At 39.0% G+C, this 24370-nt stretch overlaps 1 protein-coding gene across 2 annotated transcripts in view; it reads right to left on the reverse strand.

The window, feature by feature from the left end:
• Positions 1-24370, reverse strand: part of ATM (ATM serine/threonine kinase) — a 108496-nt gene that overhangs the window by 59921 nt on the left and 24205 nt on the right. For both annotated transcript variants that reach the window (XM_054015520.1, XM_054015519.1), the window contains exons 8-23: positions 22710-22873; positions 19839-20008; positions 17677-18048; positions 16908-17102; positions 14695-14790; positions 13232-13457; positions 12293-12430; positions 11206-11331; positions 8030-8119; positions 6147-6318; positions 4613-4812; positions 3983-4065; positions 3722-3877; positions 2784-2859; positions 2133-2263; positions 1300-1420 (exon numbers count right to left, since the gene is read on the reverse strand). In XM_054015520.1, the coding sequence (XP_053871495.1) occupies positions 1300-1420; positions 2133-2263; positions 2784-2859; positions 3722-3877; positions 3983-4065; positions 4613-4812; positions 6147-6318; positions 8030-8119; positions 11206-11331; positions 12293-12430; positions 13232-13457; positions 14695-14790; positions 16908-17102; positions 17677-18048; positions 19839-20008; positions 22710-22873 (2516 nt within the window). The remainder of the gene's footprint in view (positions 1-1299; positions 1421-2132; positions 2264-2783; positions 2860-3721; positions 3878-3982; positions 4066-4612; positions 4813-6146; positions 6319-8029; positions 8120-11205; positions 11332-12292; positions 12431-13231; positions 13458-14694; positions 14791-16907; positions 17103-17676; positions 18049-19838; positions 20009-22709; positions 22874-24370) is intronic.

Consider the following 24370-nt stretch of genomic DNA (forward strand, 5'->3'; position numbering starts at 1 on the left):
ATTAAGAATGAAATAATTGTTAAGAACGTTAAATGGGAGCTTCTGAACTCTTACATGAGCTAAAACTTTTTAAACTAAAAACACCCTTTATAACAATGGAGGCAGTATGCTGAGCTCCTGAGATGCATATGGGGAAGGGAATGGATGGCTTAGCAATTCAACTGCCACCTCTCCCCTCCTATGGAACAGCGCTGCTGAGCTATCAAGTCAGTCTTATGCAATCACCTTACTTGGAAGGCTGGTGACTGTAATTTGAGCTTGGGAATCCATGCTAAAACAAATAAAAATATGAAAGGATCCTTAAAAATTGGAAGGAAAGTCAAGAAGCCATCATGTGGTGGGAAAGAAAAAAAAATGAAGGATGCAAGGGAGAAAACTGCATGGATATCCCTCAACGGAATTCCAATTATCCTATAACATGAATGCAGCTTATCCCTTTCTCTAATTCTCTTGTAATTTTTAAAAGCAAATTTTGGGTTTGTGAAAGTTACTGCACCGAACACTGGAAATATTTCTCTTATGAAAATTTAAGCCCTTTCTTTTTACACTACGCAAATACAGCATTCATGGGCACTATCTCTGCAAAGAAAGAGAGAAAAATGTTCTTTTATCATCCATGTACCTCTCAAAGAAGCTGCATAAAATTGAGGTTACTTACTTGTAACTGGAGGTTCTTTGAGATGTGTGCTCCCTATTTGTATTCCACAGATGGCCACACATGTGAACCATGCACCCAGGAGCGTAGCTTGGGGGGAGGGGACAGCGGCCGTTCCCCCACTGAGCACAAGTGGTGCCTTGTCAATTTCCTGGTGCCTTTGTACTCACCCGAGGGAGCGATAAAAAAAAAAAAATGCGCCACCCGCTACGGTGCTTTTATTTTACTCACCTGGCGGTGCTCTGGGTCTTCGGCGGCGGGACCTTCACTCGCTCCGTGGGTCTTCGGCAGCATTTTGGCGGCGGGTCCTTCAGTGCCGCCGAAGACACCCGGAGCGAGTGAAGGGCCCGCCGCCAAAGACCCGGAGCACTGCTGGGTGAGTAATAAAAAATAAAAGCGCTGCAGCGGGTGGTGTCTTTTTTTTTTAAATCACTCCCCCTGTTCCCTCCCCTGGCTACGCCACTGTATGCATCTGAGTTTGTAGCACGGACAGGAGAGTGACAAGGGAGGTGCCTAGGAAAATATTTTGCCCCTTGTTTCACTAGTCCTGAAAAATGACAGTCTTCTACCAATGACAAAGTTCTAAGAAAATGAAGCATATGGCCCTGAACAGTTACACATGGCTAACAATTAGATCTTATTACCAGATCTCTCATTCCTTCTTGAACTCTGAGGTATACATTCTCAAAGGCCTTTTGCTGTAACTTCAAAGGAAGAGCTTTTGGTAATCCAGAAGAATCTCTCTGTTTCACATCTTGGAACAAACTTAAAATAAAACATGGACAACAATTATTTAACCTAACACTTAATCTTCAGAATTGGTGTATATTTTACATGGTAAATATTAGGATTTCTTTGTTTTGAGGGGCAGAAGGTGGTGTCTGGAGTCCCCATTTTTCAAAGGCCTTGTATTGAGTCAACCCTCCCTCCATCCAAAAATGTTCAGATGGAAGTCTGAGGATTTGCTGGGTGGCAGGGAGAGGAATCATTTGAAAGTGTCCAAGTCCCTGTTAACCAGGGAGCAATGGATTCAAACTCTGATCCTCTATCACTGTTGTCTTTACCTCATGGAGCATTGCACAGATAAATTCATTAATGTTTGTGAAGAGTTCCTCAGAAGCTCCCTTATTTAGGCAAAGGACAAAATCATTGCTTGTCTAGCACAAGGAATCACATTATTTACAGTACTTAGTCTGTTTTTTCCATGAAGATAAATATATCTACATGAAGGGTCTACACACAATGGGTTTTACACAAATCTTTACTATAACATATAGTACTGCAAATTTACACAAGTTTTGAAGGCCTCAGTCAATATAAATGGAAGGTGCCACATTGCCTTAAGACATCCAGGTGTTTTTATAGCTTTAAGAACTTTGGGTAGCTACATAGCATGTAAAAGAGAAAAATTGTCAACTATCCTTAAATATACTGATTTAATTATCTAAACAAACTACAAAAAGATCGAGGTTATCACCTGGTTATTGACTTTGCAGCGAGCATGCAAACTTGATGGTGGCTATCTGCGAGGAAATGTGGGAAAACATCACTCACAGGCAGATCTTTGTCGTTTACATTAAGCACAGCCCAATTTGAATGAGGATCAGCCTGAAGAAAATGAACATCTCTTGTTAAATATGTATGGAATTTATACAGAAATGAACACTGAATGTACTTGTTATACTGATGTATGCACTAGCTCTTTCTGCACTACTTTCAAGCAAACATTGAGTATTACACTTACTACACCAGTAATACTCAGACTGAGGCTCAAGAGCCAAAAGTGGCTCTTTAATATGTTACCCGTGGCTCCTTGCAGCACATAACATTAAAGTTATTAATCTATCTGGATGCTTTTACTATGTTATTAGCCAATTAAGTTATTTATTTGCACTAAGTTATTAACTTACTTGCTGTGAGAATAATATATATATAATTAATATAAATATAAACTAAATATTTCACCGTCATGCTGTTTAAATATGAATAGTACTTGTAGTAAATGAAACAATGAATTCATACTACTGTGGCTCTTTTGGGAAATGTTGATCGCTAATTTGGCTCCTGAACCACTAAGGTCTGAGAATCACTGTATTAAACTAACATCAGATAGGAAAATATGACTCACCTCAAGTAGGGCTTTCATGCAGTTCAGTAGGGCCACTCTTACTGGAGCCGTACATCTCCCTTCCTTTGTCAAGTGCCTGAAACAGAAGCCATTTAAATACCTATTACAAGCTTAATGTCAGGAAAAAAGTCTTAAGACATTACTCTCTGCTCTTTGTAATTCATTCTTAGATGCTTTTAAGTAATCCTTCTGACCTGATTAGCAAGCATTTTCCCCCCCGTTTTAAAGGACTATTTATTTTCTTGTTTGTGTATCAATATCATAAATACTGCTTGGAAGAGCATTTGTTAATTATTGCCATAAAGCCAAGAGGGAGAACTGTCTCTTTTTTCTCTCAGGGCTTGGCTACACTGGCGCTTTACAGCGCTGCAACTTTCTCGCTCAGGAGTGTGAAAAAACACCCCCCTGAGCGCAGCAAATTACAGCGCTGTAAAGCACCAGTGTAAACAGTGCCCCAGCGCTGGGAGCCGGGCTCCCAGTGCTGCAAGCTAATCCCCTCGTGGAGGTGGAGTACCTGCAGCGCTCTCCCAGCGCTGGCACGCGACCACACTCGCACTTCAAAGCGCTGCTGCGGCAGCACTTTGAAGTTTTGGGTGTAGCCCCGGCCTCAGTGAATTCTATTTAATTACCTTAGCAATGGACTAAGGAATTTAAAAAACAACTCAGAATTCAGAAATCACTGCCCCATCATATTGATGTTTGGGTCTAAGTTTACCTTTCAACGTGCCTTTAAACTATCACTTAGTGGCTATGAAGATCTGTGATCTAATTTTAATATAGAACTGGTATCCAAAAAGATTCATGTGGGAGAAGTGTACAGACTAGATAAACTCACAGCACTACTGACAGCTGGCCCCACAGCAGCATCACAACCTTTGAATAGGTCATCAGCCATCAAGCCAAGAAATAGATTACTGCATAAAATAAATAAAACGTACCAAAATGCCCCCACAACAGTTAAAAATTGTCCTTGGACTTCCCCTGTTTCTTCAACATTTGGGTTGGCTTGGCCCAACCCCACTGCTGCAGGAAGTAGATTATTTAGAATTGCTTTACAAACTTCTTGATCTCGACGATACAAGGAACACACATCACTGGGAAAGAAAAAAGAGATAGCTTTAGAAGCCAAACAGGTAGAAAAATCAGATAGTTGCCAAATAAAATATTTTTATTAATATACAATTGATGTTATTTCTTACGAAAGAGGCTTGAGAAGCATGAGAAGATCATCTTCTGGCAACAAATTTTCTTCAGTTGGGAGTTCCTTCAAAAGGACTAAATACTAAGGAATAATTAAAAATAGAACACATTAGTAATATTTTTATATACACACACAAAAACAAAATAATAAGGATAAGCATTTTCAATGGCTGTTAAATGCTTTATGACAAATATTTACATCAATATTTGTGTCAGTTTTTACATGGTTAGATAATTTGACATTTGTTTCATACAAATGAATTATTTGATGCACAATAATATGGGTAATTAAATCTTATATTTTGGCATATAAACATATCAGTTCTAGTAGTTGGAAAGGAGTTCCTACACTCTGTCCCAGAGAATAAGACTGCACAACCTCCAAGCCACCTGCTAAAGGTGAATACTGAAGGCAGATACCATATGGCCCAGCAATCTAGTGCCTGGTTTCTGACAAATCCTATAAGCTTTGTAAAAAAAATTTAAATCTTCAGAAGCAGACACTAAGTTCTTCTGAGTAGACTGAGTCCAAGAGAATGGCCACAGAATGTGTGTACGTCTCTAAGAGACAGTGTCTATCTACAGAGAGATAACTACTGAATCAAGAAGTTTCTCAATGTCACACTCACCACTTGTAGATGCAGTGATTTAGCAGCATCAAATATACTTTTATCAACTAGCATTAACAGCTTCCGCCGTATGTCAGGTGCTCTGAAGCAGACTGTATGGATTTGTTTTGTAGTTACACATAGACACAAGAGCCTCAGAATTTCAAGGAGGAGTAAATCCTGCTTTGTCAGATGTTCTTCAGCTAATGGGCTCATAGCACCTAAAAAAAAAAGTTTCTTGTCAAGTACAAAAAAATGCTTCTTCTAGGAAAATAAACGTTATATTAAAACATGATAGAGTTATGTGCATTTATCAAGTTAAATTATGTTCTCAAAAAAATGTAAGACTAGCAGCCTTGAAGTCTCTTAGCTACAGAATAGGTACAGTATGGACAGCACCAGCTCAAGCTTTCTCTATCTGGAGTGAGGCCTCTGTTCTAGAGCGACCACCTCTAGAAACAGAAGGGTATTTTGCACTCTTTATATCCAGACATACCCTAGGCCTCTGTGTGAAAACTGGCAACCAGGGTATCAATAAAACCATTTGTTATGTGTTTTTTTTGTGGACACTTGCCGACTCAGAATTTGGTTGAGACCACAAACAAATTTACCCGCTTTTTACAAAGCCCACCCAACAAACCTAAGATGATGACAACTGACTCTATACTACTGACCGGGTCCAAATTTGTGACCTAGAGAGAATGGCTCCATATACATGTCCATTTTCTCTGATGTCCAGAGCTGCTGCCACTGCCACCAACCCCAGTGTTTACTATTATTTATCTAATGGTCTGGAGGAACTAACTCCAGAGGTGCTCATTCAACACAGTGGAATAAGCAGACAAAGAACAATTTGAAGTATTAGTATAACAAATTGATCTCTCCTCTCCAAAATAAAATAGAAACCATAGTCCCGACTAAGGCATAAGGTGATCATCTTTAGCAAGAATTCAGATCAGATTTCAAAAGAAAACATGCTATCACTGCTGGTGCCAAACCAGCCTGGTAGGAAAAAAAAAATCTGTGTCATGGATAAGGAAAGTGACAACTCTTTTGCAAATCTGGATATGTGAGAAAGCTGACCTTGCCAAAGAGGTGATAGACCTACTCTGCAAGAAAAGAGAGACAATTAAATAGAACCAACTACAACACACAAGAAAATATCCTGGTACTGGGTCTGAAGGGACGCATGGACTAGTGATTAGACCACTGGAGTGGGAGTCTGGAGACCTGAGCTCTACTCCCTGCTCTGCCATAGAGTCACTGTATGACCCTGAGCAAGTTATTTACTTTATCTGCTTCAATTTTACCAACTGTAAATGAAGAATAGTAGTTTCCTCCCAAGGCTTTAGTTAATGTTTGTACAACACTATTGAATTGCTAAGACACTATTATTGTTCTGGAGGCAAATGGCTCAGCTACAATCCCAGCTACTGTAATGGTCCAATGTGTTGCCTAACTGTGATGTGAGACAAGTGGGCAGTGTAAGATTGAAAAAAGCATGTGCCCTACACTTATGCAAACAATTCTGGACAGAAAGCAGACTTTCACTTACCAGTTACGTTTTGCATCTCTCCAGACTCATTTGCATCACCGAAGTCAGTGATATAGTGATCATCAAATCGGTCCATGGCTACATGGTTATCTACTTCCATTGCACTCTCCTCAATATCATCTTCCATTAGGTCTACTTCTCCAGCATCACTTGGTTTGCCTGTAAAGACCATCTAACAAAAGCATCACATTCTTGTAAATTTTATTTTTGGTGGCTGAAAATGCAATATAGGTAACAGAACATGGAAACAGACCATCATTTCCTTGTGAATCAAACAGGGTGAGAAAGGACATGAGATGCTAAGATCATGAATTTACTCACTTTAGTAGTGTGCACACCTTGTGGGTGAATGAGTTTTTTAAAATTAATACTTTCTGAGATACAAAATGTGTTCATTTTCCTGTTACCTGTCCTCACATTTTTCCACTTCTCTGTTTCCTCTACCTGGTTCCATCATGTCCTAAATCTAGTTCTTTGGGTCAAAGGGTGTCTTCCTGTTACTTGTTTGTATATTGCCTAACACACAGTAGGGTCCTAATCCTTGACAGGGCCCCTTCAGCAGTATTGTAATACACACAATAAATAATAATTATAATTGTAGTTAATCTCATTGAAATCCCTCTTTGCACTTCTATGCAACCTAGCAACTAAAAGTCATCAACTATGAAGCCTCATATTTACTTCAGCTTTCTGCGATAAACCCATCTTCTAGTTAGCTGGTGCAGTGTGTGTGATTTGAACTGTTTTCTTTAGATGGTGAGCTCTTTGGGAAAGAGAATGCTTTCTTTTCTGGGTTTCGTAGAATGCCGACTGCATTGTTAGCACTTAAACACCAACGTTACTTTAAAAACTGGCAAACTTCTGATTAAAAAGAAACCAGAGAATGACACAAGGACTCCACAAATAATTACCGTTCAACCTGACAAGCTAACAGTGGTGCCGTTGGCTGACAAGCTAACAGTGGTGAAACTGTCAGCTTCTCCTCACGCAAAATACTAAGTATGTTATTTATTTGGACTGGACACCCAGCTCAAGGTGCATTGGAAGCAGATGAGGATACAGTTTCAAGGTTTTTACAAAACTTAGTGATGCCACATTCTGTCACCTTGCTACTAAGTGTAGGACAGAAGTGTACATATTTGAAGAATTCAGCATGAATATTTATTTTTCAAGCACCTTTAAAGAGTTACTTTCATAGCAGAAAAATCCTTCATCTTTTCCAAACGCAAAATAAATTTAACATTAAAAAACAGATTAACTTAATACAATGAAAAAGAAATGGAAGCAAATTCTTATGTGCTTGCAGCTCCCAGATTTGGCCTTGATTCAGATCTGTTACATGGAGAAGTATTACTGGCATTTATTATCAAATTAATTACCGAAAAAGCACGGGTAGAAGCTAGTGCAACAGGTGATGCTGTAAGATGTATGGCTGAGTAGTAAGATGTGCGTTTTGACTATCTTAAGAATAAATTAAGCTGTTTGTGGACGTTAAAATAACTGATCAAAAAGCCATAACTACTTTACAATGTGTTTCTATTTTTCATTCACTTAATAAAAGTGGGGGTTATAATTTATTATTTCTATAGCTTTGTCAGTGTGCACTTTTCATTCATATAGTATCAAAACAAGGCTTAAATGATATAACTAAATTTTGGTCGCAAGATTAGCATAGTTCTTTGAGCAATATTTTTTCATTGTTCACACATGTAGGAATGGTCCACACAAACACTACTAGTTAGAAAGGCTCTTAAGTCTGATATATTTTTATTGCCTAATTTGTTTCCTGTAATAAAAATCACATTCAGTTTGTCTCTGAGTTTTTTATACTGTATAAATAATCCTCATGCAAAGAAACACAGCATTTAGATAAACATACTTACCAGATGTTTGCAAATATCTACAAGATCATTCATCTTCTTTGATGTTAACAAACTCAGGAATAAGCCTGATAAGATCTTACTTGGACTGCTCTGTCAGAAAACAAAGTATACAGACCAGTTATCACAGTACACATAACATATTCTCTTCTTAGAAAGGAACTGGATTCATTCCCTACTGTGAATTCATTAAAGTAAACAGATAATATTAAAAATACAGGTCCAGATTCCAATAACAGGAGCGTGTCATGCACTACAATTTATCTTGAAAAATCCAAAATGGAACATGTCTGTAAGCAAGTTCAAATATATTACTAATCAGGTAGAAAAGTTTTTTTTCCTAAAATGTTGTCATCAGTTTGGCTGTTTTTTTGGTCAGAGAGAGGTACTATAATCTCTCTCATCTGTGTCATTTTGGATAAGTCACTTTTTTAAAACTCCAATCAGAAAACAAAAAAATTGAATATAAATCAAAGTTTTTTTAAAAATATCATGATTTCTTAAAAATGTATTCCTCTTATGTACCTATTTACTGCATTATCTTGAGGAACAGTAATGGAATGAATAGAAGCCTCAAAGATATGTAAAAAAAGAAAACATTCTACTAATGTATCTGCAAACAGCAGCTGCATCCTAGTGATGCTATAGTTAAAGCTGAGGAGGATTTCAATATACAATCTTTATTGTCAAGGGTTTTTTGGGGTACAAATATTCATTCCAGGAGCTGTTGCAAGGAGTGGCTACAACTTTAATCTTTACGCTAATGCAACACAGTGTACCTTATGTTGCATTAAACTTTTTTTACTGAATGATAGCTGCAGCAGTAAATATTGTAGCTAAGGTTAGCAGCCTGCATTCTAGCCCCATTTCAGTCTCTCATAACTTTCTGAAACTCTTTTTGATCAAAAATTGTGCTATGCTTGGTCTCTGCACAGAGATTATTTTAAAAAAACGGTTCACTTGTTTTTGAGCACAGGGAGTTAAAAAACACCTCTCTCAATTATAAAAATAATTCTGGTATTTTTTTTTTTTTTAATAGTCATAGAGCCAAACTGTGGGGACTGAAATATCCTGCATTGGTTTTGACCTGACAGGTGAACATCTGAAAATTACGCATGGATCACAAGCAGGAGATTTTTTTCTGATGAGTTGAAAAGCTGCACAGCTAAGGAGCGGTTTGCTTCACATGCATGCATAGCTAACTTAGCTGCATAGTGACAAGTTGAGAAGTCCAATTAAATAGAATATTGCAAACAGGAAAATACAGTGGGGGTTGGGTTTATGCTAACACTGCCATTGCCTAGCCTGGCTCTGCAGACTGTGGCACAGTCTGCTAAGGTGAAGGAGAGGGGTTCCTTCCTGCATATATTAGAAGATGCTGGGATGTACATACAAATGTGTTAAGAACGAACTAAAGTCCTCATCGAAATGAAGTTGACAGAAAGACTCTCATTGACTTCAATGGGCTTTGGATCAGACATTATACTCTCTATAACCAGGCTGGGTCAAGTGAACATTTAATTTTTACCTCATCCTTTGCTGATCATGTAAGCAATGAAAGGGCTAAATAAAAGTTCCTGAAGACTTTGTAAGGTGTGCAGGAGGGAGCCTCATTTCTGATGCACCTCAGGATATCTGAAGCTGGGTGAGGTGCAAAACTGAGTGCCAACTAAGGTGGATAGACGAGAGACTCCCTCTTATAAACACTAGTCATGTCTCACCAAATACTGATTTAGTTATTAAATTTATTCTCACCATTGTCTATTTATTGCTACCTAAAATATCTTTGCATTTCTAGAGAGTAAAGCTCCTTTTTATGTTTTATCTTTTTTGCCTAGGAAATTCCACATAAACGACGAGGGAAATTTTCAAAGGGTCAAATGGAAGTTGGGAGCCTAACAGCCATTTGAAAATCTCCCTGTAAGTGAAGAGAATGTTAAAATTGCATAAATAAGCATTTGAAATTCAGGAAATTCTATGGGTTAAGGTTGCACTGTTGAGGTTCTAAATTCATTCTGGGCTCTGCCCTCTTGTGTTCTACAATACAGTATTTAATTTCATGACAAAACACTAGGCCACACCCTCAGCTGAATCAAATCAGCATAGCTTTGCTGACTTCAATGATTTCACAAAACAGCCTTTAATTACATAATTGTATATGATTTTCAACAACAATAGATTCCTCTCCCCCCCACCCAATGCTTCAACAGAGCTTGTAGCTGACTTAATAGAGCATCATCAATTTATACCAGCTGAAGAACTGGTTCATTATTTCTCAAATATTACACCATACAATTTTTGTATTACTTTAGATATAGGTGTAGACCCTTGCAGTAACATGTACTACTCTGCATATGCCAGACAGGAATGATTGAAATATACTCTATCAGATATATATAGTACTGTACTTACTAGAGATTAAGTATAAGAATATAAAAACGGCCATATTGGGTCAGACCAAAGGTCCATCTAGCCCAGTATCCTGTCTTCCGACAGTGGCCAATGCCAGGTGCTTCAGAGGGAATAAACAGAACAGGTAATCATCAAGTGATCCATCCTGTCGCCCATTCCCAGCTTCTGGCAAACAGAAGCTAGGAACTTCAGAGCATGGTTTTGCATCGGAACAATACTGAATATTTATTAGCACATACAGGCCTCCTAAATTCACAATTCATAGCCAACTGCCTGATCCTCTTAATTGTATCTAAGAAACAATGTTCTGCTGGTTGGAGAGAGAAGAGAGTAAAAAGTACATACCTTAGTGAGTAGAGAACTTATGTTAAAAAAATACAGTCAAAAAGAAACTGATTGATTATGATAATGAAATTCATGTAAGCTTAAAATGATAAGGACTTAAGATTATGGAAAAAAGTATTTTATATTGTACTGTATTTGAGAAATAGCATGCAATTGAAGACTACTGTAAAGCATGCTCATAAGGCGGTAGAGTTGAAGTTGCATATTATTGCCTTAACTTCGGCATTTCCTGATATAACTGTGCAACTTTAATGTTCTAATAGTTTTTTTCCCTATGCAATACATAATTCAGTAAATATGAAAGAGATAAACATCTCAGAAGCTTGCAAAATACATTATTCCTCCTTTTTGAAAGTTACAATTAAGTTAGATATCTATTACAGAATAAAAATAATGGACAAACATTATTTTAAATATCCTACCTTGGTACAATTACATAAGCAGTTCGTACATTGTGTTATCAAAGTCCTCAACAAGATGATCCTAGAGTCTTCATTAAGTTTACTTTTAGACTGAGAAATGCTTTCTCCAACATAATGCATGAGAGACTATTAAAAACAGAAATACAAATACAATGTAGTGAAAATCTCTCAATCACATATTTCCCTTATTTGACTGCATGCACGCACATACACACAGACATATGTGGTTCTGCTGCACATTTAAGCTTCACTATTCAGATCATGAGTTAGTAGTTTTGGGGTGGAAGGTTTGCTTTTTTCCTCCATTTTAAACATTCATTGCTCTCTAGAAGTGATGAACTGACCACACAGACCTGATGGAAATTCAAATTTTCTAATCACCAAAGAAAAACATGGCATTTCTCCATATTGCTCTGATACTGTGCTTCAACTCTGAAGCAAGGCACCACCGCTAGTCATAAAAAGATAACTCAATCTCCATGTGCGTTCAGTCTTTGACCTATTAGCTCAGATTCCCAACAAAGAAGTTAAACAGTTTTATTAGAGATGGTGGCTTTATATATACATGGCTACTAGGGAATTAGAGCAGGACTACCAAATAAATTCAGATAGTCAAACTGCTCTCAGTGACTAATTCACTACCAATATGGATAGAACTGCACAAGTGACCTAGAGGTGAAGGGTGCCATTAACTTATTAACAAACCCTTTAGCTATCTGGACCCTGATCATTTTGATTTTTTATATTTTCCCAAAAGCAAGTAGGCAAAATTTTAATAAGTAGAATATCTTCAATTTCAAAATAATTGTAGTTTTAGTAGTGTATATGTAATTTTAGTTATGCCTAGATTCCATTACAGTTTAAAAAAGAAAATTCTATATTTTTTAGTAATAGTGAGAAAACTAGTCCCTATAAATTAAATATGCATTGAATCCTGTCACCTACTGTGATTTGTTAAGCAGAAACCAGCAGAAACAATTGCTTTGTTTTGAAAATATGAAAATACTCATTTTTAATAATTATTCATCATTTTAAAGTTATTGAATATTGTTTTCTTTACCGTTATCAAACACACATTATTACTAACCTTAGCTTTATGGAACAATTCTGATTTACATGCATCCTCTTCAGCTAATGTGCCAGCATAGCAATAGCAGCTAAGAACACCAGTCAAGAGACTGACACATCGGACTAGGTGTTCTGCAGTAGTAGACTTGGAACAAATCTAATACATAATATAAATACATCATACATTTTACATTAAATGGTGCTTCAGCAGCTTACAGAGCTATTAATGGTTCTTTTAATGCTTTAATGTTTATTACATTAATACTTCTCTTCTATACTGCACTGCCTTTCAACACAGGATCACAAAGAACTTTACAAATAGCTTCATTACACTCCTGGAAAATAGGTAAGTATTTTTATCTGTAATTTAAAGATGGGCAGATGTAGGCACAGAAGTTATGTGATTTGCTCAAGACCATTGGCACACCCAGGAATAAGCCAGTTCAAGAAGAACAGTAATATACTAACAACAGTGCAACCTTATCTAAGGAATTGGAACATTTAAAAATTACAATTCTTTTTCTTCCCAGGCACAAGCTGATAGTCACCACTAAGGTGAAACCCTGGCTCCACTGCCACCAATGAGAGCTCTAACATTTACTGAATTGGGCCATGACTTCACCTGAGGTGTTTAATTCGGTACTTCAACAAAACTCTGAATTATGGAGGGCAGAAATTGTATGGAAGGAGAAAATGGCCAAACTTGTAATTTTATGTATACTTCTCAGTTTGCAGATCATGTAACTATTTCCCATGTAACTTGTTTGGGGTATTCTGAAGAGCATTATAGGGAAACAAACATTTGTCTACTTCATTTTGTAGGAAATATTAAAAATTATCTGCAATTCAATTTTAACAGGAAAAGTGCTAAAGTTGAAGGAAAAAAACATGCTCTGTGACTTTAAAATACAGAAATAAGCAGAACAAACGTGGACTTCAATAATCATTTCTAACTCACCTCAGAAGAGTAGCTGTTTAAAAGCTGTTCTGACACCACTAACAGACAGTGCTCCAGTGTTTCCCTATGGTTTTGGTTGACAGCAAGTCCTGAACCAGACAGATTTTTATCTGCAATGTTCACTGCAAGGCTGGTGAAAACAGCCATTTCATCAAAAGTTGTTTGTAGATACAGCTCTTCAATTTCCAAAAAACTGACTTCTCCTTTGTCTTGTGTGTGTTGCACACTTGAAGAAAAACACATTACTCTTATTGTGACATCCTGTTTTAGAACCTGTACCTTTAAAACCATTATTTAAACACAAGAAACATAAACAGAAATAACATGAAATTTTTATTTGTCCTTCTAGTCATTTCTTGTGCTCTCTCATTTCTCAGATGAATCTCACTAAGGAATGGTTACTTACTATTTTAATCACAGTCGGAGATGATTATCAAGATGAATCTATATTGTAGATCAGTGGTTCTCAATCAGGGATCCAGGGCCGCTTTGGGGGGCCACAAATAGGTTTCAGGGGGGCCAGTGTTAGAATCCCTGGGACCCAGGGCAGAAAGCCGAAGTCCCACCATATGGAGCTGAAGCCCGGGGCCCTGAACCCTGCCACCTGGGGCTGAAGTCAAAGCCTGAGCAACTTAGCTTTGCTGGGCCCGCTGTGGTGTGGGGCCCTGAGCAATAGTTCTGCTTGTTACTCCCTAATGACAGCTCTGTCTTTTATATGCAGAAAATAATTGTTGCGGCACAGGTGGGCTGTGGAGTTTTTATAACATGTTGGGGGGGGTGCCTCAGAAAGAAAAAGGTTGAGAACTCCTACTGTAGATGAAATGTGCTCACAACTTTGGTGTGTACCCTTGGAGCATTCTGGAAAGCAGTGTTCATCAAGGCAGTGTGCGCCACCTCCCTATGTACTCCCCACAACACCCAAGGACATACAAAGGGGAAGCATTTGGAGCTGTGGCCAACTCCTTCCACTAAATCAAGTTTTAAGACTGTAAAGTAATGGGGAAGAAGGGTGGGTACCGTAGACCATGAGAGTAATTTCTAATTAGTTGGGGGCTTTTTTAAAGGTTTTTTTTTTTTTTTTTTTTTTTGCAATTGTTTACTAAGATATATTACTGGTAAGAAAGATGTTATGTAACATCTTCAGGGAGGAGATGTTGTCTTCATACCTATCTAAAGCACCTAACCAGACTGTAGATGCTCTATATTTACAATGCCCAAAAGTGTGCTAAATACCTTATAGAAATGAACATTAAAAGATATGAGAGAGACAGGAAAACATGTGTTCCATATCTTCAGTGCTTGCTGGAATGGCAAAAACCTGTAATGCTACCTGAGCCAAGTAGGGGGAATACAGAATATCACGAGGATATGGACTACAGCTAAAAAAAACCTGGTTCAACCCTAAAAATACTGCCCCTAAATATGAGGAACATACTACCTATATTGATTAATTTTAAACATACCACTCAGTAGCATTTCGGAAAAAGTTCATTGCAGCTCTGCAGTTCTTCATAGTCAAGCTCACAAGAATTTTCTGCAGCACTAGATGAGGAAAATCACTGTAAAGAAAATATATATTTTTTAAAAAAACAGAGATGAAATTTAGGTGAGAAACATCTCTACTTATTAGGTGATTATGACTCCGAACTTCATATCTCAAATCTAACCTTAATTTTACATTAGAACAGGACTAAGTATCAGGACTCCTGAGTTCTATATACATTACTCCTGAGGGAATGCTACACCAAAAAATTAAAACTTCTGTGCCAAAAAAATAAAACTTCTGTGCACAATATTTTAAAGTTATGCAAACTTTATTTGTCAATAAATAAATGTGGAGGCTCCAGCATAGCAGTGGGGAGCACAGGCCACTGGCTGCACAGAGGTGGGAGATCACCCTGCAGCTCCCCCTAGGGACATGGACTCGGTGGTGAGGCTGCACCCGACCCTGACACAGTGCAAGGGCTGGATCTGCCCCAGAAACACCCTGAGGCCCTGCCCCTCCGCACCAGGTGCAGATAGGTAGGCTCAGCCTGGCAGGATCCCTAGTCTGGAAAGGCTTAGTGTGGGGGGATCCAGGTGTGGGGTGAGAGGGTCTTGTGTGGGGCAATCTGGATGCGGGTGGATCAGTGGGAGATCCAGGTGCAGTTGGGATCTGGATGCACAGGAGCAATGGGACTCTGCAGCGGGTTCTAGGTGAAGGTGCTTGGGGCTCAGCAGGGTGGGTCTGGGCATGGGGCTCTGCACGTGGGGGGCTCAGTGGGGGGGAAGGGGGTCTGGGGTCCAGGTCCAGCTGGCTGAAGCTCAGTAGGGTGGGGGACGGGGGGCTCGTTGGGGTGATCCGGGTGCAGTGGGGGTATGGCTCATCAGGGTTCAGGGGGCAGTCCTGGAGCTGGGGTGGGGGGCTGGATGTGGGGGAAAAGGGCAGGGCTCAGCAGGGGGGGATCCAGATGCAGGGAGTGAGGCTCGGCAGGGTGCGAGTTAGGATGTGGGGGACTCATGGGGGGGTTCTGGGTGGGGGGGCTGAGGCTTAGCGGGAATCTGGGTATGGGGGGGGTCTGATTGCACGAGGGTTGGGTGATCGGGGAAGCAGCTCCCCATACAGTGACCCTTCCCCCCACGGCTGAGGAGTGATGGGGGCAGAAAGCGGTATGGGGTGGAGTTTCCTGCAGCCAGGGGAGATTTCTGGGGATGGGTCTGACCCGGACATGGCCACTCCTTGCAAGCGAAGATCGAGTCCCGTCCTCTCCTACCCCCAGCCCAGCCGGGACTAGCAGCTGAGCCTGGCACAGGGCAGGAGCCACCAGCCGGGTCTTCTCCAGTCCTGCCCCACAGTGCTCTACCTCTCTGCTAGCTGCTCTGGGTGCCTAAAATGATGCACCCACGCTGCTGGAACTTTGTTTCCCAGTCAGAAAGTCATTTTTCTGTGCAGAAGCAAAGAAATCTGCAGGGGACATGAATTCTGTGAGCATGCAGTGGCACAGAATTTCCCTTAGGAGTAACACATCTATGCCAGACTCGCTGTGTGACCTTATGGAAGTCACCATCTCTGTCTCAGTTTATCCGTTCGTAAAAATGGATATACTACTTATCTACCTCCCTCCCCCAAAGTGGTATTAATAAGCTTAATTATGGTTGTAAAACATTTGGTGATTCTCTCATAAAAGGCGCTAAATGTGCAGTAATATTAGTTATTTACCAAAAAAAAAAAAATCATGTATTAACCTAATGTTTTAAAAAGCAAGAAACCTTAAAATGCATGCACTGTCTGAAGCTAACACTTAAATAACTAAAAACTTGGATTATAATAGCACATTAGTTATACCAAGCAGCAGCAGGGTTAACATTATCACCTGCTAGATAGAGTAGTTTGATTCCAGTCATTCCTAAAATTGAAACATCAAGCTAGAAAACTTCAGGTATAAGTAGTGCAGGTAATTTTCACCTAACAGCAGTTTTATAAAACAAGTATTTTTTTTTCATTTGAGTAAGGAAAAATTAACGATTTCCAAAACAAGTGTTTTATGATACCCTACAGAAAGTTAACACACAGATTTATAAACTCTATCAAAATATTAGCAACATATGAAGACTTTGATAATTCATTTTTTCCCATCTGCTTTTTTTATGTTATGTGTTGTTTATACACAGAGCGGATTATACTCCAAGTTGTTACCTGCATAGCACAGGGGGTAACTCAATACATTCTTCCATCTTCTCTTCCAAATGACAGGACAGTAGCCATTTCATTATTGCTTCTTTTAACACATTCCCTGTATTTCCTTCACAATTATTCTGCACCATTCCTACTTTCAAAGTTTCTGGTACTACATAGGCAGTCATTGCTAATGCCAAGCAACGTGCAGCAGGACTACAACAAAACAGAGCAAAGAACAGCTTGTGGGAAATCATAATTAAATGTATATTCCACTATTATCATTATGAGGCAAAGTCTTTATTTCTGGATCTTGGACAGCTCTAAGAATATTGTCAAATGCATAAATAAAATACTTAATAAGCATGCATATTAAAAATTCCTTTATAAGAATACTCACTGTGCATGCATTTTCAAACCCATATTTTAGACAATAGATTCCACTTGTCTATTTTAAAACTATTTGTATCCATCTTTTGAAATTAGATTAATTTGAAAAGAACAAAAAAATATGCTTTACTTTGTTTCAACAAAAGTAGAATGAATCTATTTTGGCCAAAATTTGTTTTTAAGAAGCTTGCCCTGGTCACTTCTCTTCCATGTCAACTTTCCGACTGGAGCGAGTTTTTAAGGCTGAGTTATAAATGACTGAAAAACAGGTTTTAACACAAATATGCACAGTACTTAAATAAAATGCCACAAGAACAAATTTAGTATTTCTATTCATGGAGGAAAAACAGCTGTACAGAGTCAAAGACACGAGATACACTATCCCTGGTTCCCATCTTACCTTGAAGGCTTGTATGCAGACCCTGAAAATATCTTCCAAAGTTCTTTGTCTATTACAATAAAGTTTCCTTGAATTATGGCTCCAAGTAACCCAAAGCTTTCTGTTTCAACTTGCTGAAAACTTATGCTGCGAAGTGTCAGAGACCAAACTTTTGCCCAGATTCTCTGCAGCTCCAACTTTTGTGTGCTTTCCAAATCTAATTTTTGGCTCTGACAAACAGCAACCTCTGTAAGGCACCTTAGCACATATGGGGTCCTTTCCCCTTTTCTCTGCTGATGTAGTAGCTGGTGTAGTATAATGAGTAAGGGAGATAATTCACGGTTAGGAAGACTCATAGGATACTTTGATATTAATCGGGCTGTAATCTGTAACCTTAAAAACAGAAAGTGAAGGCAATTAACTTAAAATGTACATAAATTCATCAGTGTTGAAAAGCAGTAAAATATAATATTAGCAGTTTCAGAGAATCATTTTACACTTCTATTGTTGTATATTTAACTGTGATTGTTTAAGTGTTCAGGATAGCTTGTTCAATCACCAATTATTCTGTCATTTTGAAGCAATTAAGTATGTTCAGCCTCAGCCACACAAATGCTGTTTTACAAGTTGATTGTCAGATATCAGTGAAGCAAACAGAAAATTAATTTTCTTGTCTGTAATTTTATTTCTCATAGATAAGGCAAAGATTTTGTTATGGTTATTTTTGGTAAAAGTCACAGACAGGTCACATGCAATAACCAAAAATTCACCGAAGCCCATGACCTGTCCGTGACTTTTACTAAAAATAACCGTGACAAAATGGGGAGAGGAGATTCCAGCACCCATGGCTGCTGGAGTTCTGGGGTCCACCCTGCTCCCACAATGGCTGGGAGCTGCAGGGGCACAACCCCCTCCCCTCGTGGCCCATAGTGTCTGGGAGCTGCGGGGTCTCCCTGCCACTCTCAGTGGCTGGGAGCTGTCGGGGGCCACCCCACCGCCCATGGCGATTTGGAGCTGGGGAGGGCCCCCTGCCGCTCATGGCGGCTTGGAGCTGAGGGGGGGTCCCTCACCCATCTGCTGTGGCTCAGTGCTGCAGGGTGTCTCCTGCTACCTGCAGAGGCTGGGAGCTGCGAGGTCCCTACTACCTGGCAGCTAAGATCTGCTGGACCCCCCGCCCTCCAGCTGACACCACCAGCCATGCTGCCCTGGGGCTGAAGCAGAAAATGTCACCGAGCTCTCTGGAAGCCACAGATTCCGTGACTTCCATGACAAAAATCTTAGCTTTACTTATAGATTATAAAGCTGGAAGGAACAACTCTGATTATCTACCCTGTCTCCTGTATAAAACAGGCCATACGATTTCCCTGAATTAATTCCTGTTTGAACTAAAGCATCTCTTTTAGAAAAAAATCCAATCTTGACTTAAAAAATCTTCCAGTGGAGAATCCACCTCAGCCCTTCGTAAACTGTTCCAACAGTTAATTCCTTTTGCTGTTTAAAAATGTGCCCCTTATTTGCAGCCTGACTTTGTCTAGCTTCAACTTCCAGCCACTGGATCTTGTTATACCTTTATCTGCTATGTCAAAGATTACATTATTATTATACTCCTCAAGCCAGTTTACCCAGCATAAAATGGCGAGAATAGAGATGAGGTTCTCACCCCAGGGCATTATTTTTATTGCATCTCAACAGCCCCGCATAAAAGCCGGTATTTTCATTCACCATCATTTCATTGTCATACGTTAGTCACATATCAGGTCAGACCACTGTGTAGCTCAAAAGCTTATCTCTGTCACCAACAGAAGTTGGTTCAATGAAAGATATTACCCTCACCCACCTTGTCTCTCTCATATATCATGTCAGTTATCCAAGTCAGCAATGTGAAAGTTATGACTTCTAACTATTATGTGGTATTTGACTTAGAAGCTTTTATAACAAGAATTTCAAGAACATTCCTCATGATTTTTCAAGAGCTGGGAAAAGCTAGGCTGATTCCATGACAGCCTCCCTGTATGTTCTGTATCTGAGCACCTTACTTAGCAGCACAAGGCATTTGTGAGACAATTCATTATAAAATGTAGGAGTCCACAGATAAAGAAATAATTGAATGTGAAACTAAAACCTGTTAATAAGTTATTTATACTGATTTCAGTTCCAAGGTAAAAGAATAAAGGTGTTTTTACCAAGGTATGACATCAAAATCATTCTGTGATCTTTGCAGGTTGTCTCGAATTATTTCCCAGCCCAATTCGATCCTCCTACGCTTGCTCGGTGCAGTTTCATCTCCAGACTCTCTTTGTGTAACAGTGTATGACTGGGTTATCTCCAGGACTTTGGTGTCTTCAGTAAAGACCTTTCCAAAGATATAGTAAAAATAGGACCCATCAATAAAAGTATTCAAGTACTCACATAAGAACATAATAGCCCTACTGGGTCAGACCAAAGGTTGATCTAGACCAGTATCCTGCCTTCTGACAGTGGCCAGTGCCAGGTGCCCCAGAAGGAATGACCAGAACAGGTAATCATCCCTGTTCCATCCCCTGTCGCTCATTCCCAGCTTCTGGCAAACAGAGGCTAGGGACACTATTCCCGCTCATCCTGGCTAATAGCCATTGATGGACCTATCCTCCATGAATTTATCTAGTTCTTTTTTTAACCCTGTTATGGTCGTGGCCTTCACAAGATCCTCTGGCAAGGAGTTCCACAGGTTGACTGTGCATTTTGTGAAGAAATACTTCCTTTTATTTGTTTTAAACCTTCTGTCTATTAATTTCATTTGGTGATCCCTAGTTCTTGTGTTATGAGAAGTAGTAAACAACACTTCCTTATCTACTTTCTCTACACCAGTCATGATTTTATAGCCCTCAATCATATCTCCCCTTAGCTATCTCTTTTCCAAGCTGAAAAGTCCCAATCTTATTAATCTCTCCTCATATGGAAGCCATTCCATACCCCTAATAATTTTTGTTGCCCTTCTCTGAACCTTTTCCAATTGCAATATATCTTTTTTGAGATGGGGCGATCACATCTGCACATAGTATTCAAAATGTGGGTGGACCATGGATTTATTTAGAGGCAACATCTTATTTTCTGTCTTATTATCTATCCCTTTCTTAATTATTCCCAGCATTCTGTTTGCTTCTTTTGACTGCTGCAGCACATTGAGTGGATGTTTTCAGAGAACTATCCACAATGACTCCAAGATCTCTTTCTTGAGTGGTAACAGCTAATTTAGACACCATCATTTTATATGTATAGTTGGGATTATGCTTTCCAATGTGCATTACTTTGCATTTATAAACATTAAATTTCATCTGCCATTTTGTTGCCCAGTCACCCAGTTTTGAGAGATCCTTTTGTAGCTCTTCGCAGTCTGCCTGGGTCTTAACTATCTTTAGTCATTTTGTTTCATCTGCAGATTTTGCCACCTCACTGTTTACCCTCTTTTCCAGATCATTTATGAATATGTTGAATAGGACTGTTCCCAGAACAGACCCCCGGGGGATACCACTATTTACCTCTCTGCATTCTGAAAACTGACCATTTATACCTACCCTTTGTTTCCTATCTTTTAACCAGTTTTCAATCCATGAGAGCACCTTCCCTCTTATCCCGTGGCAGCTTACTTTGCTTCTTCCGTCTTATCCTGTGACACCTTACTTTGCATAAGAGTCTTTGGAGAGAGACTTTGTCACCCTCACCCTCTATTAAAGGCCATGAGATGTTTCAAACTAAGGGTATGTCTATATTTTGAGTTGGGAGTGTGATTCTGAGCTTGAGGAGATATGCTTGTACTAGTTCTAACTGAGCTAATGCACTAAAAATAGAGTATAACATCAGTGGCCCAGTGACAGGAGGGGTTAGCTGCCCCATTTAGTACATAGCATCTCTTATGGGCATGCACTCGAGGCAGTTAGCCCCTCCCGCTGCTTGCACTGCTGGAACTACACTATTTTTACTGAGCTAGCTCAATCAGAACTAGTGTGAATATGTCTCCTCCAGCTGGGAAACACATCACCAGCTTACAAGGTAGATATACTTGAAGTTAATCATTATTTGTCATCTATAAAGCACTCCAGAGAATTCTCATTTCCCTCTCAGCTTGCTTCACAACCTTCAAAGACCACACATGGCAACAACCCAGATACTGGCAGAGGGCACAAGAATGCTGCTGTCTCCAGCACCTATCAATTCTATGCCTGTCAGCCATTAGGATTTGATCAGAGATTTGCTTCCTGCTCTCCAGAGACAAAGTGTCCTACTGCCTCTGTCATCTGAAAAGCAAGAAGCCAAGCTTGGGATCTTCCTTCAAAAGCAAGGCTTGGAACTATGAGACCTACCGGTAAGTATTATTACAGTACTTACACTCTCCAGTAATTAATCAATAAGGGTAGGATTTTCACAAAAGCCCAAAGTGATTTAGGAGCACAAAGTACCATTGATTTTCAATTAAACTTGTGCTCCCAAGTCACATAAACAGTCATATAAAATATCAATTACCCATTCTTTCAACTGCATACAGAATAAAAGTACTAACTAAATATGAACTTCTGCAATAACAAATAATTTTGCTCTATATAGAATTCCTTGATATTATAAAAGTGTACCAGAAATATAAGGACGCTTCTCCCTTACAAGCCTGTAACCATGTTAAACTTTCAAATATAAAACATTCAAACACTTTCAGCAGCAAACAGAAAATGTCTGCTTCCAGATCTGCACTGTACCTTACACATGGAAATATTTTGGGGAAAGTTAATCCAAAATGTCACTAGAGCAATTAAACTTTTTTATAAACTGAACAGGAGGGCTCCTTCTGCACTCTGTGCAGCCTCTATTGGACTTGAGTATTAGGATCTCAAGACTGTTGTTTAATTGAGGCCAAAAAGGACATGTCTCTAGACCAGAGACTAAAGATACTGAAGTATAAGTAAACAATTATGAAAAAAATCTGCAAGACATATTAATGGAAAATTGAAGTGTGTGAATAGCATAGTACAGTATACACATCAACTTTACATTCACTTGAAACAATGTGTAGAAATGTCATTTACTTGATGACAAATATCAGCCATTAATTCAATCAAGTTTTCCTTTACAGCAATGTTGCGTGATCCTGAAGAATACTTTCCTCTACTGCCAATGAGACTTAACTCATTCACCAGAAGATCATACAAGTTGTATAAGATTCTTTGCCATTTTGCTGAATCATATGCACCTGTATGTGAAAAGATAAAATTTAAGTTATATATGCAGTTTATTTGCCATAATCTGACTATACAATATAGCATTCTATGTTCCCAGATGAGCAGAGAATGCTTAACAGCAATTAGAGTTGTATTTTTCAGGAGGTTTTATAATGCAAACATTTGCTATTTAAAACAAAAAATGTTCGAACATTTGCAAAGACGGGGGAAGAGAGGATAAAATCTGGATGCAAAATAAGAGGGAGGAAAAAAAAAAAAAAAAAAAATCAAGAAACCCACCCTCATCTGTTCCAACCTAAACATCCAGAACTAAGCAGCTCCCACCCCCAGAGACTCAAGGTCCCCAGTTCAGCCACCCTGCCACTTGTCTGTGGGAGGGGCTAGAATACTTCCCCAGCAGCAGCCAAGAACAGCTGACCCATGCGTCTTCTCAACCCAAGGACACAACAGGTGTCACAGATTACATTGCAGCATTTTAATACCCAACATACTCTGATTTGGCCCTGCCCTATCGTCCTTGCCCTTCCAAAGCAGCAGATATAGCAGGAGCATCCATCTCCAGCATCTCCTGTGCAAAAGAAGAACCCTGCTATGAAGATGGCCTTACATAGAATTTTTTGTTGTTGGATACAGACAAGATGCAAACATAGACAGTGAAGGCCAGGGACCCTATATGTTGGGGTTTGGGGGCAGATGCTAAGAGAATGTAGGGGAATGTGGTCTAAGAGGGACTTCAGTATAACTGGGGATTAATGGTTAACAAGGGATTAATACAAATATTTAATGCGTTAAAAAAACCCACTACAATGGGTTGGATAGTAGTAAATACAAATCAGCAGTTAGGAAACGGAGTTGACAGGGGAAGCTAAATCTATGCCTGGTAGCGCTAAGAACAATAAAAAGGATTTTTTTACATGTATTAGAAACAAACAAAACCCTAGTGATGATATGGGTCCAAAACTAGACAAGGATGGTAAAATTATCAGGGATGATGCAGAAAAGGCGGAAGAATTCAATAAATATTTCTGTTCTGTATTCTGAAGGAAGCAGGGTGATGTGTTAATGTCTTGCAATGATAATGAAATACTTTCTATTCCATCAGAAACTAGGGAGGATGTTAAAAAGCAACTATTAAAGTTAAACATTTTAAAATCTATAGGACCTGATAACTTGCACCCAAGAGTATTCAATAATTAACTGAGGAGATCGCTGAACCATTAATATTGATTTAACAAATCTTGGAACATGGAAATGTTCGAGGACTGGAAAAAAAACCCTAATGTTGTGCCAATATTTAAAAAAGGGTAAATAGGATGGCAGGAAAATTATAGACCAGTTAGCCTGACATCAATACAGGGAAATGCTGTATTGGCGTGCAATCAGTAAAATAAACGATAGTAGCATAATTAATGCCAATCAACATGGTTTTATAGATAAAAGGGTTTGTCAATCAAACTTGGTATTTTTTGATGAGTTTGGTTAATAAAGGTAAATGTTGACATAATGGA

The sequence above is a fragment of the Malaclemys terrapin genome, chromosome 1 (genome assembly GCF_027887155.1).
Source record: "Malaclemys terrapin pileata isolate rMalTer1 chromosome 1, rMalTer1.hap1, whole genome shotgun sequence".
NCBI classification, from domain to species: Eukaryota; Metazoa; Chordata; order Testudines; family Emydidae; genus Malaclemys; species Malaclemys terrapin.